The following is a 15,307-nucleotide window of genomic DNA, read 5'->3' as shown; positions in this document are numbered from 1 at the left end:
GCCTCAGCTCCTGTAACAGCGCTTTGCAGCAGCGGCACTAGGACTAGCCATGTCCCAACAGACCTGGACACAAAAACCTGCCCAAGAGGTCCATCCAGCTGATGACACCCAACTGTGGCACCTGGCTCAAGCCCAGAGCTGGTCTCACTCCAGGCTGGATCACACCGCTGGAGAGGAATGAGAAAACTGACTCCTTGCAAACCAGCTTACCAGACAGAGAAGTAACACTCCCTTGCTGTCCCCTGCCAGAGGACAGCCGTGCTGTGCCTCCCCAGCCTGCTTCTGGACCGCAGCAAGGCTTTGCTGCTGCTGAGCCCTTTCCCAGGCTGCCGTCTCTCTGGGCAGCGGCAGCGAGGTGCAGCACACCCACTGCCAAGGTGCCTGCTGCAAGACCACGAAACTCCCTGCCAGGAGTCCCACACTATTCGCTGAGAAGTAGATCAAGGCCACGGATCTGCATGCTCTGGATCAGGGAATACTGCTCACAAGCATGAGGCCTCCTCACGCTCCACCAGGAGGTAACTGTGTAACACCAATGAAGCACTTAATGCTTACTTCTTGACTCCCAGGCTGAAATTGTCTCCGCTCATTTAATTAAAATCTACAAGACAAGCACTACAGAGATATACACACTCCACAAATCTTATTTTTCTTTAAGAATACATAACAAACCACTTGCAAAATAGAAAGCATTTTACCTTATGTCTAGTTAGACCTCCTCTCAGCTCTGTCTGGGCAGCACAACCAGCCTCATAGCGAGCTGCTGCTTTCGATAGATCTTTGTGGTCCACAGCGCTGACAAACAGGTAGTGCCTATGTGGTGTAATCAAATCTGTGCTTGCATTAGTAGTCACAGAGCCACAGCACACACCCACTGCTCGCACCTCCCAAACTGCTTCGGGAACAGCAGCCACTTCAATAAACACCTTGAACCCTCCAGGACCTAGACAGATCCCCTGCCACATCCCTTTGGCCAACAGTTTGGGAAACACAGCTGATAACACCCTTTAGATTTCTAGGGGGGAGAAAAAAGAAAAAGAAACCTCTTCAGTCTCAACAATGCCTTGCAATGCTAGCAGCCCGTAGGCCAGTAGGTCTCCTGTAGGTAATGTATCATTGTTATCTGACTAGTGAGAAAATGGACCCACAGAAGTTTCATTGCCTTCACTCTGTTTACCATGCGTGCAAAAACTAGTTTTTCTTGCTCAGCACATCCACTCTGCATTCAGAGCCAGTTAAATGACAAAGGGAATGGCATTGTGTTCTACAGCCTGCAAAACCGCAGAGCCAGCACAGGCATGTGGATTTCATGTCTACTTACGCATCAACAAAACTATTTACCACGCTCTGATATTGAGAGCCACAGCTCCAGTGATGTGCTGGAAGTGCACGGAACAGGACAGAGCTGTCCAGAATCACAGATGCTGGAAATGTTATTTATGCCTACTGAGCTAATGCTCAAAAGCTAACGAGACAAAGCAAGGGAACAGGCAGCACACGCTTTTCAGGGAAGGTAAAAAAAAAAATAAAGATGAAAAAGCATCAGCTGATACAGTCACAGAAAAAGCAGACAAATCCTGACATGTATGTCCTTCAGGTATGAAAATAAAAATCCATACAAAACAACAAATTTAATAGAAAATCGTGCCAGCCCCTGTATTGAAGCAGTTATTATCCCAAAGAGCATGGAGGGAACGGGCAGACAAGCAGAGTGAACACTGCACAGGACAAGTGCTGGGAGTGCCTTTATGAAAAACTCTTTTGATTCAGCTCACCTGTTTGGCCACATGCCAGTAGTTACATGCCCTTAAGAAGCCAACTTTTCCCAATTTGCTCACTGGGAGCAGATAGCCATCTCCCCGGCGTGTGCAGCCACACACGCCAGTGACAGCGGAGTAACCAGACCTACTAACGTGGTGCCAGGGAGGCTGCACCAGAGCGGGTGGGAGAAGCCAATAAACCAGCCAAACCTAAAAATCCACGTGCACTGAGCAGGTGGGGAACAGCCCACAGATTACTGCAGGAGAGTTGACTCCCTGTTTTGGGGTCACTTGAGAACAGGTTGCAATGCGAAGATCTCCCGTGCATGTCCCCTTTGGGAGCGCGGGCAGGGCGCAGGCAAGCAGGGGGGCTCAGACAGATGGCTGGCTGCCCAGACAGGGACAGCTGAACCCCAGAAGCAAGCCTTGCTCCTGCCTTCCACGCACACCCAGAGCACAGGGCGAGCAGCCCAGCCATAAACAACCTACAGCATACACAGCACAGGACACACCAACAGGGCTCTCGGGGAAAACCTTTTTGTATGTCCACGACCTGCAGCCCAGCGCACCCTGTCCTGAGGGCAGGGACCCACAGCCTTTCCTTTGGAAAGCAGACAGGAGTCACACTTACAGCCTGCAGAAAAGGGCTGCTGGGGTGCTCTTTACTACAGCAGCCGCACGCACACAGTGCTGGGTGCAGCTCCTCCTGCCCACGAGTGGTTAACACCGTGCGTGAAGGACTGTAGCAAACCTGGAACCCAGCAACATCCAAGGGATGTTTGAGATCAGTGAGAAAACAAAGGCAGGGAAATGCATAACAGTGCGTTATTTTGTCTAGACCAGCATTTTGCATGAAACCTGATGTTACAAACATAGGAAACCTCAGGTAAGCTCGCACAACTGCCTGCCTTGCGAGCAAGCCACAAGTCCAGAACAAGCCACGTCACGGCACTGGGAAACCATGAGCGCACGTCTGCTGCCTTCACCCTGGTCATGGTGGCCAAGGGATCCCGGGCTGCACAGATCCACATCAGCAGGGAGAAAGTTGATCCTCAGGATCTGTGCCAGTGAAGGAGGCAGCACTGCAGCTCCGCCACACCAGAAGTTTAAGAACAAATCTGACTAGATCCCAGATCCCTGTTGGATCAGGCTCATGAGTGTTCGGCAAAAAACTTCTCTCCCAACAGGGCCGTGGTAAATACCAAGACAGCTCTGTACTACCTTTACTTCTTGTTTCACCCCTCTGGGAGGATTTCCAGGACAAGTTTTGCTGCAGAAAAGACAAAGGGATGGAAGGGTGGGAGAGGTCAGTGTGTGAAAATGCAGGCAGCAGGATGACAACACCGTGACGCTGGGATGCTGCCGGCAACGGCTGTGCAGCTCTGCCAGATGCAGCCCAGTTGGCTCCAGCAGCAGGCTTCCTCTCCCAAAGTCCCTGCTGCTGTGGGTAACAGCCATTGCATCGTATCTCATGGCCCCAGGAGGGTCCTTTCTGGCCTAAATTTTGCACTGGGAAAAAAATAAAATAAGGGGGAGAAAAAAATAAGCAGAAGACAATGGAGTTGCATGGATATACAAGAAGTTGATATTTATCATCTAGAAATTTGTTCTAAATGTCTGGGAGAGTAAGTTTTAAGACCCTGCCACAGTCCTTGGAATAGGGAAGGACCTTGCAAAGGCAGCCCCCCTGCATGGAAAAAACATCCATATTTATTAGAAACTTTTCAGACATAGGATCACTTTTCAGACATACTTTCCATAGCACCGTAGAGCAGAAAGCAAGTACAAATACTCGCTCTATTCACTCTTTCCTCTACTGGTAAAAAGAAAAACCCAACACATGAAAAACTTTAAGAACTACTCCAACCAGTCTCCATCAGGAAGAAGCTCTTTGAAAAGGCATTTGCCACATTTCACAATCCTGGTTGTTAGATTTCCTCCAGACGCTGAGGGAAATGAAGTCACGATCTACAAAGCCCAACAGAGTTTGCCTCTCCCGGCTGCCACCCGCAGAAAGCTGCCAGGCTGGGCATGCCCCTGCCTTGTGGGCTGGCTGAAAAAAGCCCAAATCATTTGTTTACTCCCCAGCAGCAGGTAGGGGTTCTGTAAACAGGACATTCTCCTGCCTTGTGGCTTTTTTTTTTTTTTTTTTTTTTTTAGCAGTTACATTTCCTCTTTCAAGTAATTGTCAAGAAGTTGCAATCATGGCTGTGGTTTATTCTAATTGAGCAGCTGACGTAACTGAAAAAAAGCAAATGCCCTTGGCCAGCTTTCTCAAACTGTTTCACACAGAGAAAGCCACCAAACAATCACCAAGAGGGCAGGAGCCCATAAAATAATCTAGTCCCTATTGCTAGAGTGCCTTGGTCAACTTGACTGGCTGTGCCATGCAAAGCAGACGTTAAATGTGCACTAATATCAAAACAAAACTCCTCCCCCCAGCTAGACAGGCAAGATTTAATGACTATTTCCCGGACAGACTACTGTGTCCGGGCAGCCTTTAAAACCGCACGTGGCAAAGAATTTGAAAGCCTGGGGAAAGCAATGCAGGCAATGCCCCCGAGGGCAGCGCCGCCCCCCAGCAGCAGGGCTGGGAAGGCGAGGAGGGCATCGGGGCCCTGGGGCTGCTGCAGCCTACCTGCTCCTTACCCCGGCAGTCAGCGGGGTGGGCAGCCCCCGAGGTCCCACCCTAAGTAGCAGCAGCACGGCCTTGGCTTTTTTTCTTGGGATCAGCCTTAGCTCTTAATGCCCTGCCCAGGAGGCATGGCAAAGGATCAGTGCGGTTTAATATTCAAGGGAAAGTGCTGGGTCAAGGTTCTCTGCTTTCCTCCGTCTTGCACAGAGCGTTCTGTGATCAGATCGGGCACAGAGCCATCGCGGGAAGGAACACGGCCACGCAACACGGCGCACACAGCCGTGCATGCTTTTTCCAGAACGCTGTAATAGAGCCCTTCTGCACCGCACCGCTCCCAGTGGAAAGCCACCCAGGGGCGCACTGCAGGTTATTTCGTTTCCTCAGTGCCTTTTCGCCTCCAATATCTGATCACCTTTCACAGGCAGGCTGCAGCTCAGCCCCCAGCTTTCCTCCCCAGACCCCGCTGCTACGTGAAATGCCTGCCCACAGGGCACCGGGCAGAATTATCGCTGTAACCGCCCCACAGGAACCCAAAGGCCACGCTCGCATTTACTGTCCTTGAAACACCCTGGTATTTAAACAGCGTTTGAGACCTTCACCCTACCTCCAGCTCCTCCCTGGAGAAAGGCAGAATTCATGGCGAGCGTTAGATGAGACTAAGGAGCCTGCCACGCTGCGGATAATGGGTCACAAATTTTATGTCCATTTCCCTACTGAGGCTACTGCTCTTTTTCCAAATTGCATTCATAATGCAGCAACCTCTTAACACTAGTGGCATTACTCCCCAGAAACTCAATCATTTGTTAAAAAGGATGTCTTGGGTTACTTTATTATTTATCTGCATCTTAAATTGACCCAATGAGAAAAGCAACAGCGCAACAGCCTCAGGCCAGCGCAAATAAAGAACGAGCAAACCTCTGAAATCAGACTGTAGGATTACAGCATCAGGAGAACCGCTGAAATAAAAACAGAAGTGGGATGGGGTTTTTCAGGCTGTTTAAGCCCTGTCCATTAGCGTGAGGTCAAGCTCCCAGTGCAGAACCCACGCCCCATTTACCCGTAAGCCCTATGGGCAAACCAGAGAAGATGCGACTTGACTTGCATGGGGTTTTACAGCTTCCCTGGGGCAGAGCAAACAGAAGCATCATTTTAATGTATTCCACATGGCCTACAAATAACAGAAATGAAAGCCAAGGAAGTGCCTTTCTTTCTGTGCCACGCAGAGAGCGGGAATGCATCAGTTCAGTTCCTCTCCCAGCTGCACCTCGCAGCTGACACCAAAGCTGAGCCGGTGCTCCGAGATGCCACCACGTGACGGAGTGCTTCCAGCTCAGCAGCTCCTGGCCTCACCAGTTTTTTTTTTTCTTAGTAACCAGCTGAGTGGGGAAAAAGCAAAGTCTTCCTCCAAGTGATCTCACTCATGCTTGTTTACAGAAAACCCTGCTCCACGTAAGAGGCAGCTGTTTGTTCTCAGGAAGGGGAGGCTGTGCAAGAAGCCACGCTGCAGCAGGGAGCGTTGAACGCCGCTGTGCACAGCACCGTCTTTGTTAGCTGCACAGGCACTGCTCATCGCCTCCTTCAGCGCTCTTCCTCCTAACCTGGGCTGACACCAGGTATATCTGCACACCTCTTGGGAACGATGAGAAGAATCCTGAACCCACCTCCTCGCTAGCAGAGGGCGGCTCAGAGGAACAAAATTACACAACTGAAAGAGCAGAAAGCAGCGCAAGGCGTAGCTGCTTCACTCAGCTCTGAATTTCCCTCTGCAGCCCCCAGAGACAGCCCGGACAAGAACGGAAACAAGCTGGTCAGGAGGCAGAGGAAATTAAGATTACTGATCTGTCGGGGGGGCTGCCTTGGACATGATGGAAAGACGATACTAGACTGAGACAGACGGAAGCTAAACAGCTACGTCTACCCTGCTCCGAGAGAAAAGAGAAAGCAGTCAAATGAATGCTTCCTACTTTCCATTTTATCTGAGCTATGCTGCGGAGTAACACATCATGCAAACCCGTATCACCAGTCTGTATCTCTCATCTCTCTCCAGTCTTTCGAGCTGATCCATTTTGTTTTGGTTCTCCACTACAACCTGTTGCTAGAAGCAAGATTTGGTTGTTATCTTGGGGTTTTTGTTTTCTGTTTTTTAAATTGTGCAGGGAGGATAGGAAAAAAAAAAAAAAAAAAGAGGCAAAAAGGCAGAATATTTCATTGCTTTTCTCCTCGCCAGAGATTGCCAGCCCTCGGCAGCGCAGAGCCCTGCTCCCAGCCCCACTGCCCAGCTGCAGGCAGCTCCTGGCCCCAGGGCAGGGCCGTGACCACCACACACAGGACTCGCTTACATCAGGAGGAAGGTGACAGATTTTGCACTTTTCCACACTAAATACCTGTCCTCAGACTCTCTCAGAAACCTCCCAGATGAGGGGCAGACTAGTCATCAACTCTTGCCACCAATATCTGGAGTATCTGTCCGTGTAGATTTGAACTGGTGCAACCTCAACCTTTAAGCAGTTACCATCACTCCCTGCCGAGTCTATCCCACGGGCAGTAATCCAAAAACGGTTCCTGGCAGAAATATAGGTCAAACACAGATGAAAAGTGCAATCAGCAACAACTTTCCCCCTGAAGCCATGCCAGCCATGGCCAGCGTGCCTGCCGGCCGGTTTCCCCTTTCTCGCTTACATCCCTGAGCAAGAATACTGCCATACCCCCACTTTCACACACACGTTATCACACTGTAGTGGTAACTTGACCGCTGTGGTTGAGCCCTTCTAATTCCCTCCTGGAAATTACATCCACCAGTTCTTCCAACATCACGCACCCCTGCCCTCCAGGTTCCCCTCACCTCTCAGCACTCACCCACCAGCAACGCGTGTCTGGGGACCGTGCTGAGCAGCCATAAGAGGAGGCAGAAGTCAGCATTACCTCGCTTTATCAGGCTGCTTTCAAGTTATTTGCATGCACATATTTCTGCGCATACGTGCATGCAAGTAAAGGAGAGGATGTTGCTGCTGGAAATAAATACACCCGTGGGCAAGCTACAGTGAGTGACGCCTGGGGCGCCGAGGGGGTGGCTGTAGTCAGAAGCAGGTGCACAGGACGTGCAGGGACAGAAGTGACACAGCAGTGTGGTTACTCGTGTCACAGGTTGCTCATGTCACACGTGGGGGCCCTAACACACATGGGGGCAGCAGGACCAGCTCCAGCCCCGGCGCTGCTCCTGCAAGAGCCACGTTTTGTCTGCTTTTGCTCCCTCACGCAGCATGTGACAATACACCCATCGCCAGAGGACCGCGCCATCTTTCCTACGTTTCCTTCGGCACACTCCGTTTTTTGTAAATGCGTCAAGTCCTCACGTATGAATACCTGTTTTCTCGTTTGAAAGTTATCCTTGCCACATGCTAGAGAACCTCTGTAGGGTCAGCACGGTGCTAAGCCACGTTAGTGGAAGCACGGGTCCTCTGCGGCTACAGGCAGCTCGGACACAGCACTGGGCATCCTCAGAGCGCCCAGTCGAAGGGAACAAGGTACTTTTGTCGTGCCATACAAAAACAGAAGGTGAGGCTTAAGAACTCCAGTCAAAAAAAAAAAAAAAAAAATTTCAACCTCTCGAAAAATAATCATCAGTAGCATCACGTCAAAGCAGCTTTAACATTTTCTCAGGCTCTCAAGGAAATCACAGCTGGCACCGCTGAAGGTTTTGCAAACATTTCTCAGAAGTAGCTCTGCAGTTCCAGCAAAAACAGCGTCTGAAAGAACTTCAAATCCCCTCCCTAAAAGCCAAACTCGGAGGCACAGATCCAAAAAGGAAGCTCAGAGGCTTCTCCTTGAGAGCAAGAAGCGACACGCACGTCCCGCACCCGGGCGGGACCCGAAACGCGGCTCCGCTCCCCAGGGTTAACGGGAGAGGCGGCAGCAAGCGGCCACGCACCGCACCCGGCTCCGGGAGAAGTTCTGCAGGGGCCCCTCAGCAACCAGCGCTGCCCGGGCTCTCTTCCCAGAGGAAGAAAACTCCAATTCGGCACGGATCGCCTCGCCGCTGATCTATAAGACGCGCAACCCGGAGCTTAACATCGGCGCACCCCCAGCTGCCCAGCCACAGCCGGCAAGCCTCTGCACGCACAGCGCCCAGCCAGCCCTCGCACCTCGAGCCGGACACACCCGCGCCATCCGCCCCCCCCCCGCGGCCAGCCGGCCACCACCTCCCCGCTCCGCCCTGCCCGCGGGGCAGCAGGGGGGCGCCGAGCCCCCGGCCCCTCTCCCTCCCTTCCTCACCTCGGGCACGACGGGCTCGGCACGGCCGCGGCGGGCGGGCGGCGCTGGGGCGGCCGCGGCGGGCCCCGCGCTATGAGGCGGGTGGGCAGGGCCCACGCCCCGCTCCGCCCCGGCCCGCAGCCCCGCTCCGCCCCGCTCCTGACGGGGAGCTCCGGGGCGGCCTCCCTTCGGCAACTCGGTGGGGTTTGGGACCGGGTTTTGGTCGCCCGGAGGCCGCGGTGACAGCGCGGAAGAGCACGCTTGGCCTTGAGCGCGTTTGTGAGAAGAATGAAAAGTCAATAGTGAAGTGAAGGAAGAAAAGCTGAGAGAGCTGCTCAGGCTGGAGAAGAGAATGCTCAGGGTAACCTCATTGTAGCCTTTCATTGTGTAAAAGGGGCTTGTGAGGAAGTTGGGGAGAGACTTGTTACCAGGGCCCGTAGGAAGAAATGTTTCGCCACGAGGGCCGCGAGGCCCCGGCCCAGGCTGCCCGGAGGAGCTGTGGGTGCCCGGGCCCTGGTAGGGCCCAAGGCCGGGCCGGGTGGGGTTTGGGCACCCTCACCTGGTGGGAGGTGGCCTTGCCCGTGGCAGGGGCTGGAAATTGGAAGTCTTTAAGGCCCACTTCCAACCCAAACCATTCCATGATGTTACGAAAATTGTGCTAAAGAAAGGCTGATATGGTCAGAGGGGTTGGTAAAACCTGATGACTTTCCAGAAGAATAACCCAGGTAAATCTTCCTCGATTTTGCAGTAAGAAGGATGAGGAACTTAGCTGTGGTGCCAGCTGATGGGAAAGCACCTGCATGTGCACGGTAGTACAATCATTTGGACACGTTTGACGTCTACATGAACCAGAGCTGTATAATCTGTCACAGCAGGGCCTGAAGTAGAAGCTGCAGCAAGACAGCCGACGAGACAGCACAGGATAGTTACGAGGACAGATTCTCAGTTAATCGTCACAGACTTTCCCAGGAATACAAGAATGACTGAATGATGCTACAGCAGAGAAGCGGCTGTCTTCAACCAGTGTCGTCACCAGAGACCAGTACAGAGTGCAAGAAGCTGGGCTATGGGTACTACTCTTGACCCTCAAAAGACCATTTCAAACAAAATAAGGTGCATCCACTTATGCCCCAAATTGACATAGATTCTTGTGGAACCTGCAAGTTATACAGAGCTATTATACACATGATTTCTCACCAGTCACCTTGCCATCTTAACCGAGCCAGAAGCACCATCCAATCTGTTTTCTTGGCTGGCTGGCTTAAGGGATAGAATCCTGGAACAAGTTTTAGCCGTGCTTCTATTTGCGCACAATTTTCCTAGCTGAAAATAAGCCACAATACTTTAGAGCATGGTGTCAAGAAGATAGCTTAGGCACTGAATTATTGTTGTTGTTTTCCATTTATAGATACCTGACAGAGCATGTACTTGTATCGTTACAAAGGTAAGACTTGCAGAAGGCAGAAGTATACGGTCTTTTAGCCAACTGTAATCAAATAAGAAACAGCAACGTGCAACTTGTGGCAAACTGCCATAAACAAATAGTGACAGGGCTTTTTTTTTTTTTTTTTTGGGGGGGGGGGGTGCGGCGAGAAATAAGCAAAAGTTGCCTAACAGAGTAGCCAGTGCTTTATCTTAGGGGTTTAGGGGAAAATGCACAACATCAAGCAATCAGCATTCTAGGTCAACCACAAGGCCTTCTTTCAAAGTATCTTACCTGTCTGTGTTCTTACCCCTTTGGAAGATAAACAGTGATGGGACTGATGACTTCTCTTGCTTAAAATATTAATTGTATTCCTGTAAATCTTTTCTGTTTTGCTTTGTGTGGCCAGACTGATTTTTTTTATAGGTGGAGGAGGTTGAAGGGAAAGCATTACATAAGTGAGCACTGTTCAGAGCAATTCCTCCAGGCACATGGGCTGGGATTAAACCCATGCTTTCCTCAAAAGTTCTGAGTTGTCCCTCTTCCTTTCCCCTCTCTCTCTACTCTTCCCAAACCTGTGCACAACATGTGGGAGGTAATGCAGCAATGTATGTCCACAGTCCTGAGGCTGGTTTTTAATATTGGATTCTGGGTATGGGGGACTCCACGTGAGTGTGTGTACATGCGTCATAGTTAGGAAATGCAGTTTTGCCTGGTGCTTTTTCCATCAGCTGCTGGAAACAGAGAGGTTCCAGCATCCCCCTGAACTCTCATCTGCCTCCCTCCCCTTTTCCTTTCCCCCAGAACAATTAAATCATGACCAGCTAATCATCTTCAGCACACATGCCTACCTTGTTCTCTCTGTTGCTGGTGTGAGGTGGGCAGCAGGGCAGTGTTGGCTCCTTCCCCAGGACACGGGCAGGACTGGGAACCCTGCCCAAGGCCACCGCTGTCAGCGTGGCCCAGCAAGGCGCAGCTCACAGTTGGAAGGAGGACAGGTGGTGGTGCAGAGCCACAGGGCTCTCCTGCATCTCTCCTTTCCTGCTGCCTGGTCCCCTGCTTACTGAGACATGGCTCTGGGCTCTTGCAGGGACTGAGCACTCCCCTCAGCAATCCTGACAGGGAAAAAACAGAAGGATTTCTTGATAGCATAGCATCATTATACCACTTTTCATTCATTTAATGCAATTACTTACACAATTTGAGACAAGGAAATGAGTGTGTAGGGGGAAAATGTATCAGCTAATGTGATTCATTAGTAACGGTGGGTGAAATACGTCCGTGCACAGTGGCAAGGATGAGGTGGCTTGAACAGGTCTTCAATGACTAGGTGGGTGCTGGTGCTCAACATAAGGTAAATGCTGTCCACCACTATTAGAAAAGCATAAGTTAGTCTGGAACAGCTCACACACCACCAAGGCAATCCTGATTCCCAGTTCCTGCTTCTGGACCAGTTTTTGGCACTACTTCATCTACAAGATACAGTTGGCACAAGCACAAGTAGTGTAGGCTGGACATGAATGAATTCTGCCTGGAAATCAGAAGCAGGCTTTCAACAATTAGATTAGATTGTAGCAGAGAATAATAGCAGGAGAAATACCCTTAACTCCTTTAAGATATGAGTGTTCAGATGTGTTCAGAGTGCTCTGTTGCACTTTATGGTCTCATGTCCAGTCACAATGCCAACTGGAAATTGAGCAATGCAACAGCAATGTGCCAAACTCAAAGGATGCAATCCACCTTTCATTTAAAGCTGTTTACTCTACAACTGGATGGAGTCATTCTATTTTATAAGATTCATTTTTTCATTGCCAGTATCTGACAAGTTATTATATGCTCTCACTATCTTAATCATCTGTAACTTTGAATCATGCTTTAGATTGCTTCTATTCAGTTTGCAAAGCGTAGGAATTGAGGACATCTTTCTTATTCTCAGATAAATCATAGCAGCAGGATCAGGGAAACAAAATGTTCTTAAAGATACATAAATCTCCTTCCATGGGTAGGATTTAGAATTCAGGTAATGCTAATTACAGATAAAAATACACTTGCAAATGCTTTACATATTTGAAATGATGAAAACAAAGGCCCAAATTGTCATTTGATCATCAATAACACAGCACAGCAAGAATAGCATTAACGTAACTTTCTCAACAAGAACTTAGCCAAACATCTTTCCACCTTTCCCTCATGTGGAGGATTTAGCACCCAGATTTAATTATTGTATCCAGAGCATTTTTAATAGCATGATGAGAGATGAGTCCCAAACCGACCCTCACAGCCATACTTGGGACACTATACCATGGACAAGAAGTCAGCTTTCAAGTAAGTTGGCCCTGGGTTGTAACCACCTCCCACTTTATACTCCAGGAAGGTGTACCAAAACCCTGCCAAACAGGTATCCCTTACCTCCTGATGTGGTAAATAGTGAGAGATGGCACGAGCTGGCCTCTAGCAGACTTACCTTCTTATGGTCATTCTTCCTTTTCTTAAACTAAAATAGTCCCGGGCTCCTCTGCCCATGATTTGCATGTAGGTGGGATTCAGTCATCTTTACTGGGAAGGGAGGGACCCTGCACCAATGCAGAAGTCATTAGTGAGCAACGTGGTAGGAGGACACATCCATCGACTCTCTGCATTTGGATAATTTTTTCTCTTGTCTAGCATATCTTCAGGCTCTCCTTCTAAAGAAGGATTGTGTTACGAGCCGCAGAATGCCTTTGATGGCTTACAGAAAGTGACATTAGTGCGAAGTAGAAGACTATTTCCTCTTGAGTGAGGGCACATCTTTTCTTCGCAGAGGATTCAGGACGTCAGGCAACTTCCCGTTCACTACTGGCTCCTGGTTCTCCCCATCACGTTCCTCTGCAATGGGATCTTCCCCTTTGTGGCAGATGCCAGGTATTGTTCTATGGCCATATTCCCACTGACTGACACAAGCCTATCTGAGCCTTGCAGACCCTTGATTTTTAGTTAACTGGGAAATATAGGGATAATATGGGTTTTCCTTCCGCTCACGAAATGCAGAGAAACATATTTCTAACACTTAGGTAAAGAATATGAGGGTTCTTTGACCTTTTTTCCCCTTCAAAGGCAATCTGAGATGAGGGAGGCTTCTGAAGTAAAGCAAAAATAACTTAAAGGGAAATGATTCATTCAATACATAAAGCTTGGAACACGGCTAAAGGAGAAACAGAGGGATTTGGGAGAAGGGGAAGAAACACTTTAATTAAAAAACAGTTCAGAGACATCTCACCTTTGTACTAGTCTAGCAAACTGCATTTAGAGATGGGTGAGGCTTTGGCTTCACAGGCCTCAGGCAGTTCTGTCCAGCATGTTGTCTGCAGTGCTTGGAACAAAGCTGTGTTTTCAGCAGCCTGGGTCTGGAAGTGAGGAAACCTTTGCATCCGAATGCAAGTCTTGCAGACTTCCTTTTTAATACCTTCAGTTGCTTGAGACAAACAAGCAACCTGCTCAGCTAAAGGAGGACTCCTGCTTCTGTCCTGTGCTTCTGCTTCAGACTGTCTTTTTGCAACTTCATTCCTATTTGTTACATGTGGATGATGCAGCTTCTATCACGTAATAACTGTGAGCTTTTACACTAGCAGAGGCCTGTAGTAAAAACATGAAAATCATTTTGGTAGTGTTTCTTTAGTAAGCCACCCTGAACGGGTGGGGAATGAAGAAATGTTATCAGCTGTTGTTACAAATGTACAATTAAGCTCTTAGTAGTAAAACAAAGAAATTCAAGAGGGCAAAAATAATCAAGGCCTTGATGAGATGGACTTTCTGTGAGTTGCCTTCTCATTTTAACTGAAAACAGTTACATCTGAAAACAGAATCCTCATCTTTGCAATTCTGCCTCCCTGCGTTCTGTTGTGCAGCAAAAGTCAAGGCACTAAGTCACGTTTCAAGCATCTCTTGGCAAAATATGCTCTGCTGCTTCCCTGTTGGAAAAGAATGGTTTCAAGGCCACTCCTTGGTGAATTCTGTTGCAGTAAAACTTCAGGGGATGGTGTTGTTTCAGACTTTGATGACAGCACAAGCTATAAATGCTAATTATTACTAATAGTAAGTAACAACGCAAAGCCAAACTATGCTTAAGGAGGTACAGGATCTCTAAGTAAACTAGTCTCTCAAAGCTGTTGTGACTGTAAATTCTGCAAGGAATTTGAGTAAGATTTTATGCTATTTTAATGTGTCCCTAGAGAAGGCAAAAGGCTGGCTTCCTAAAAATGAAACAAAACCTGGTTTATATAATTTCTGCTTTAACTTGAGATCTTCTTAAAGATGCTAAGAGGCTATGGGGGAAATCTTGGTACTTCTAAAACATAGGTGTTCGATTTCAATGCTGGTCTTTGCTGACAGATAATTTTAAAATATTTTCCTGCTGAAAAAATATTTTTCAAAAGCCATGTTTTGGACAGGAGACTGCAAAATGATTCCTGTGAGCTGTGCTGACATAACTGAACATAAGCAAAACCTTCACCTGCAGTTTTACTCTGTGCTTGCAGAAAAGTCTTGAAAGTAGTGCTTTAAGCTACCGGCTTCCCTGTGCTGTGCACCAATTAAAAAGGCAATAGAAACAAATTAACCGATGCTTGGAACTACTATCCAGATTCTATCGAAGTTGCTTACAAGTCCTCTAATTAAAACCCTTTCTGTCCATATATTTGTGTTCAGACCTACTTTCCATCAAAATAACCAGATCAGGAATCCTAGTTATTTACCTTTTGTCTTCCATTCATTTTATATATATTTTTTTAGCAAGTTTATCCAAGATGAGTATTCTGGTTACACGCAGCAGGATGCCGCTTATATTGCAGGGGCAGTGTACGACAGCTCCCTTGTCCTCTCTGCAGCAGTTGGCATATTAATTGTGAATACCCAGAAAGAGGAGTACTGTTTACTGTTTTTTTAAATGTCTGTTATAACCCCCCCCAACCAGAGTTTAGCCTGTTGTTGCTGGACAAGCAGTCCTTTAATTCCTTGCAGCCTGCAAGATGTGCTTCAGTCAGAATTAAATTCTGAGAAATAATGTTGGGCTGTGTATATATAACCCTCTGGTCCTTAATTCTGCTGTGGTATCACCAAACACTGGGAAATGGCTGCACGTTTTGAGGAGTCTGAGCCTGGAAAAGCAAGGATCGGGATAAGATTTGCAATGAAATGGGGAAGGACAACCTGCACAGTCAGCCCCCATTTTGTCAAACTCTTCCTTAGTTCTCTAACTGTAGA

At 48.7% G+C, this 15,307-nt stretch overlaps 1 protein-coding gene across 4 annotated transcripts in view; it reads right to left on the bottom strand.

Annotated features, from left to right (window-relative positions):
* Positions 1–8,704, bottom strand: part of CARHSP1 (calcium regulated heat stable protein 1) — a 34,458-nt gene extending 25,754 nt beyond the window's left edge. The window contains exon 1 of one of the 4 annotated variants that reach the window (XM_035339606.1): positions 8,663–8,704. Coding sequence is in view for 1 of the 4 variants with exons in the window: in XM_035339605.1 (XP_035195496.1) it covers positions 3,628–3,637 (10 nt within the window). In the remaining 3 variants the exon portion in view is untranslated. Of the gene's footprint in view, positions 1–698; positions 814–3,627; positions 3,653–4,398; positions 4,529–8,662 lie in introns of those variants that run through there. The other 3 variants (XM_035339608.1, XM_035339605.1, XM_035339609.1) reach the window with 3 other exon arrangements.
* Positions 8,705–15,307: the final 6,603 nt, after the last annotated feature.

Source organism: Oxyura jamaicensis, chromosome 14 (genome assembly GCF_011077185.1).
Source record: "Oxyura jamaicensis isolate SHBP4307 breed ruddy duck chromosome 14, BPBGC_Ojam_1.0, whole genome shotgun sequence".
Lineage (NCBI taxonomy): Eukaryota > Metazoa > Chordata > Aves > Anseriformes > Anatidae > Oxyura > Oxyura jamaicensis.
The sequence above is the reverse complement of the archived record's forward strand: the minus strand, read 5'-3'. Positions and strand labels throughout refer to the sequence as shown.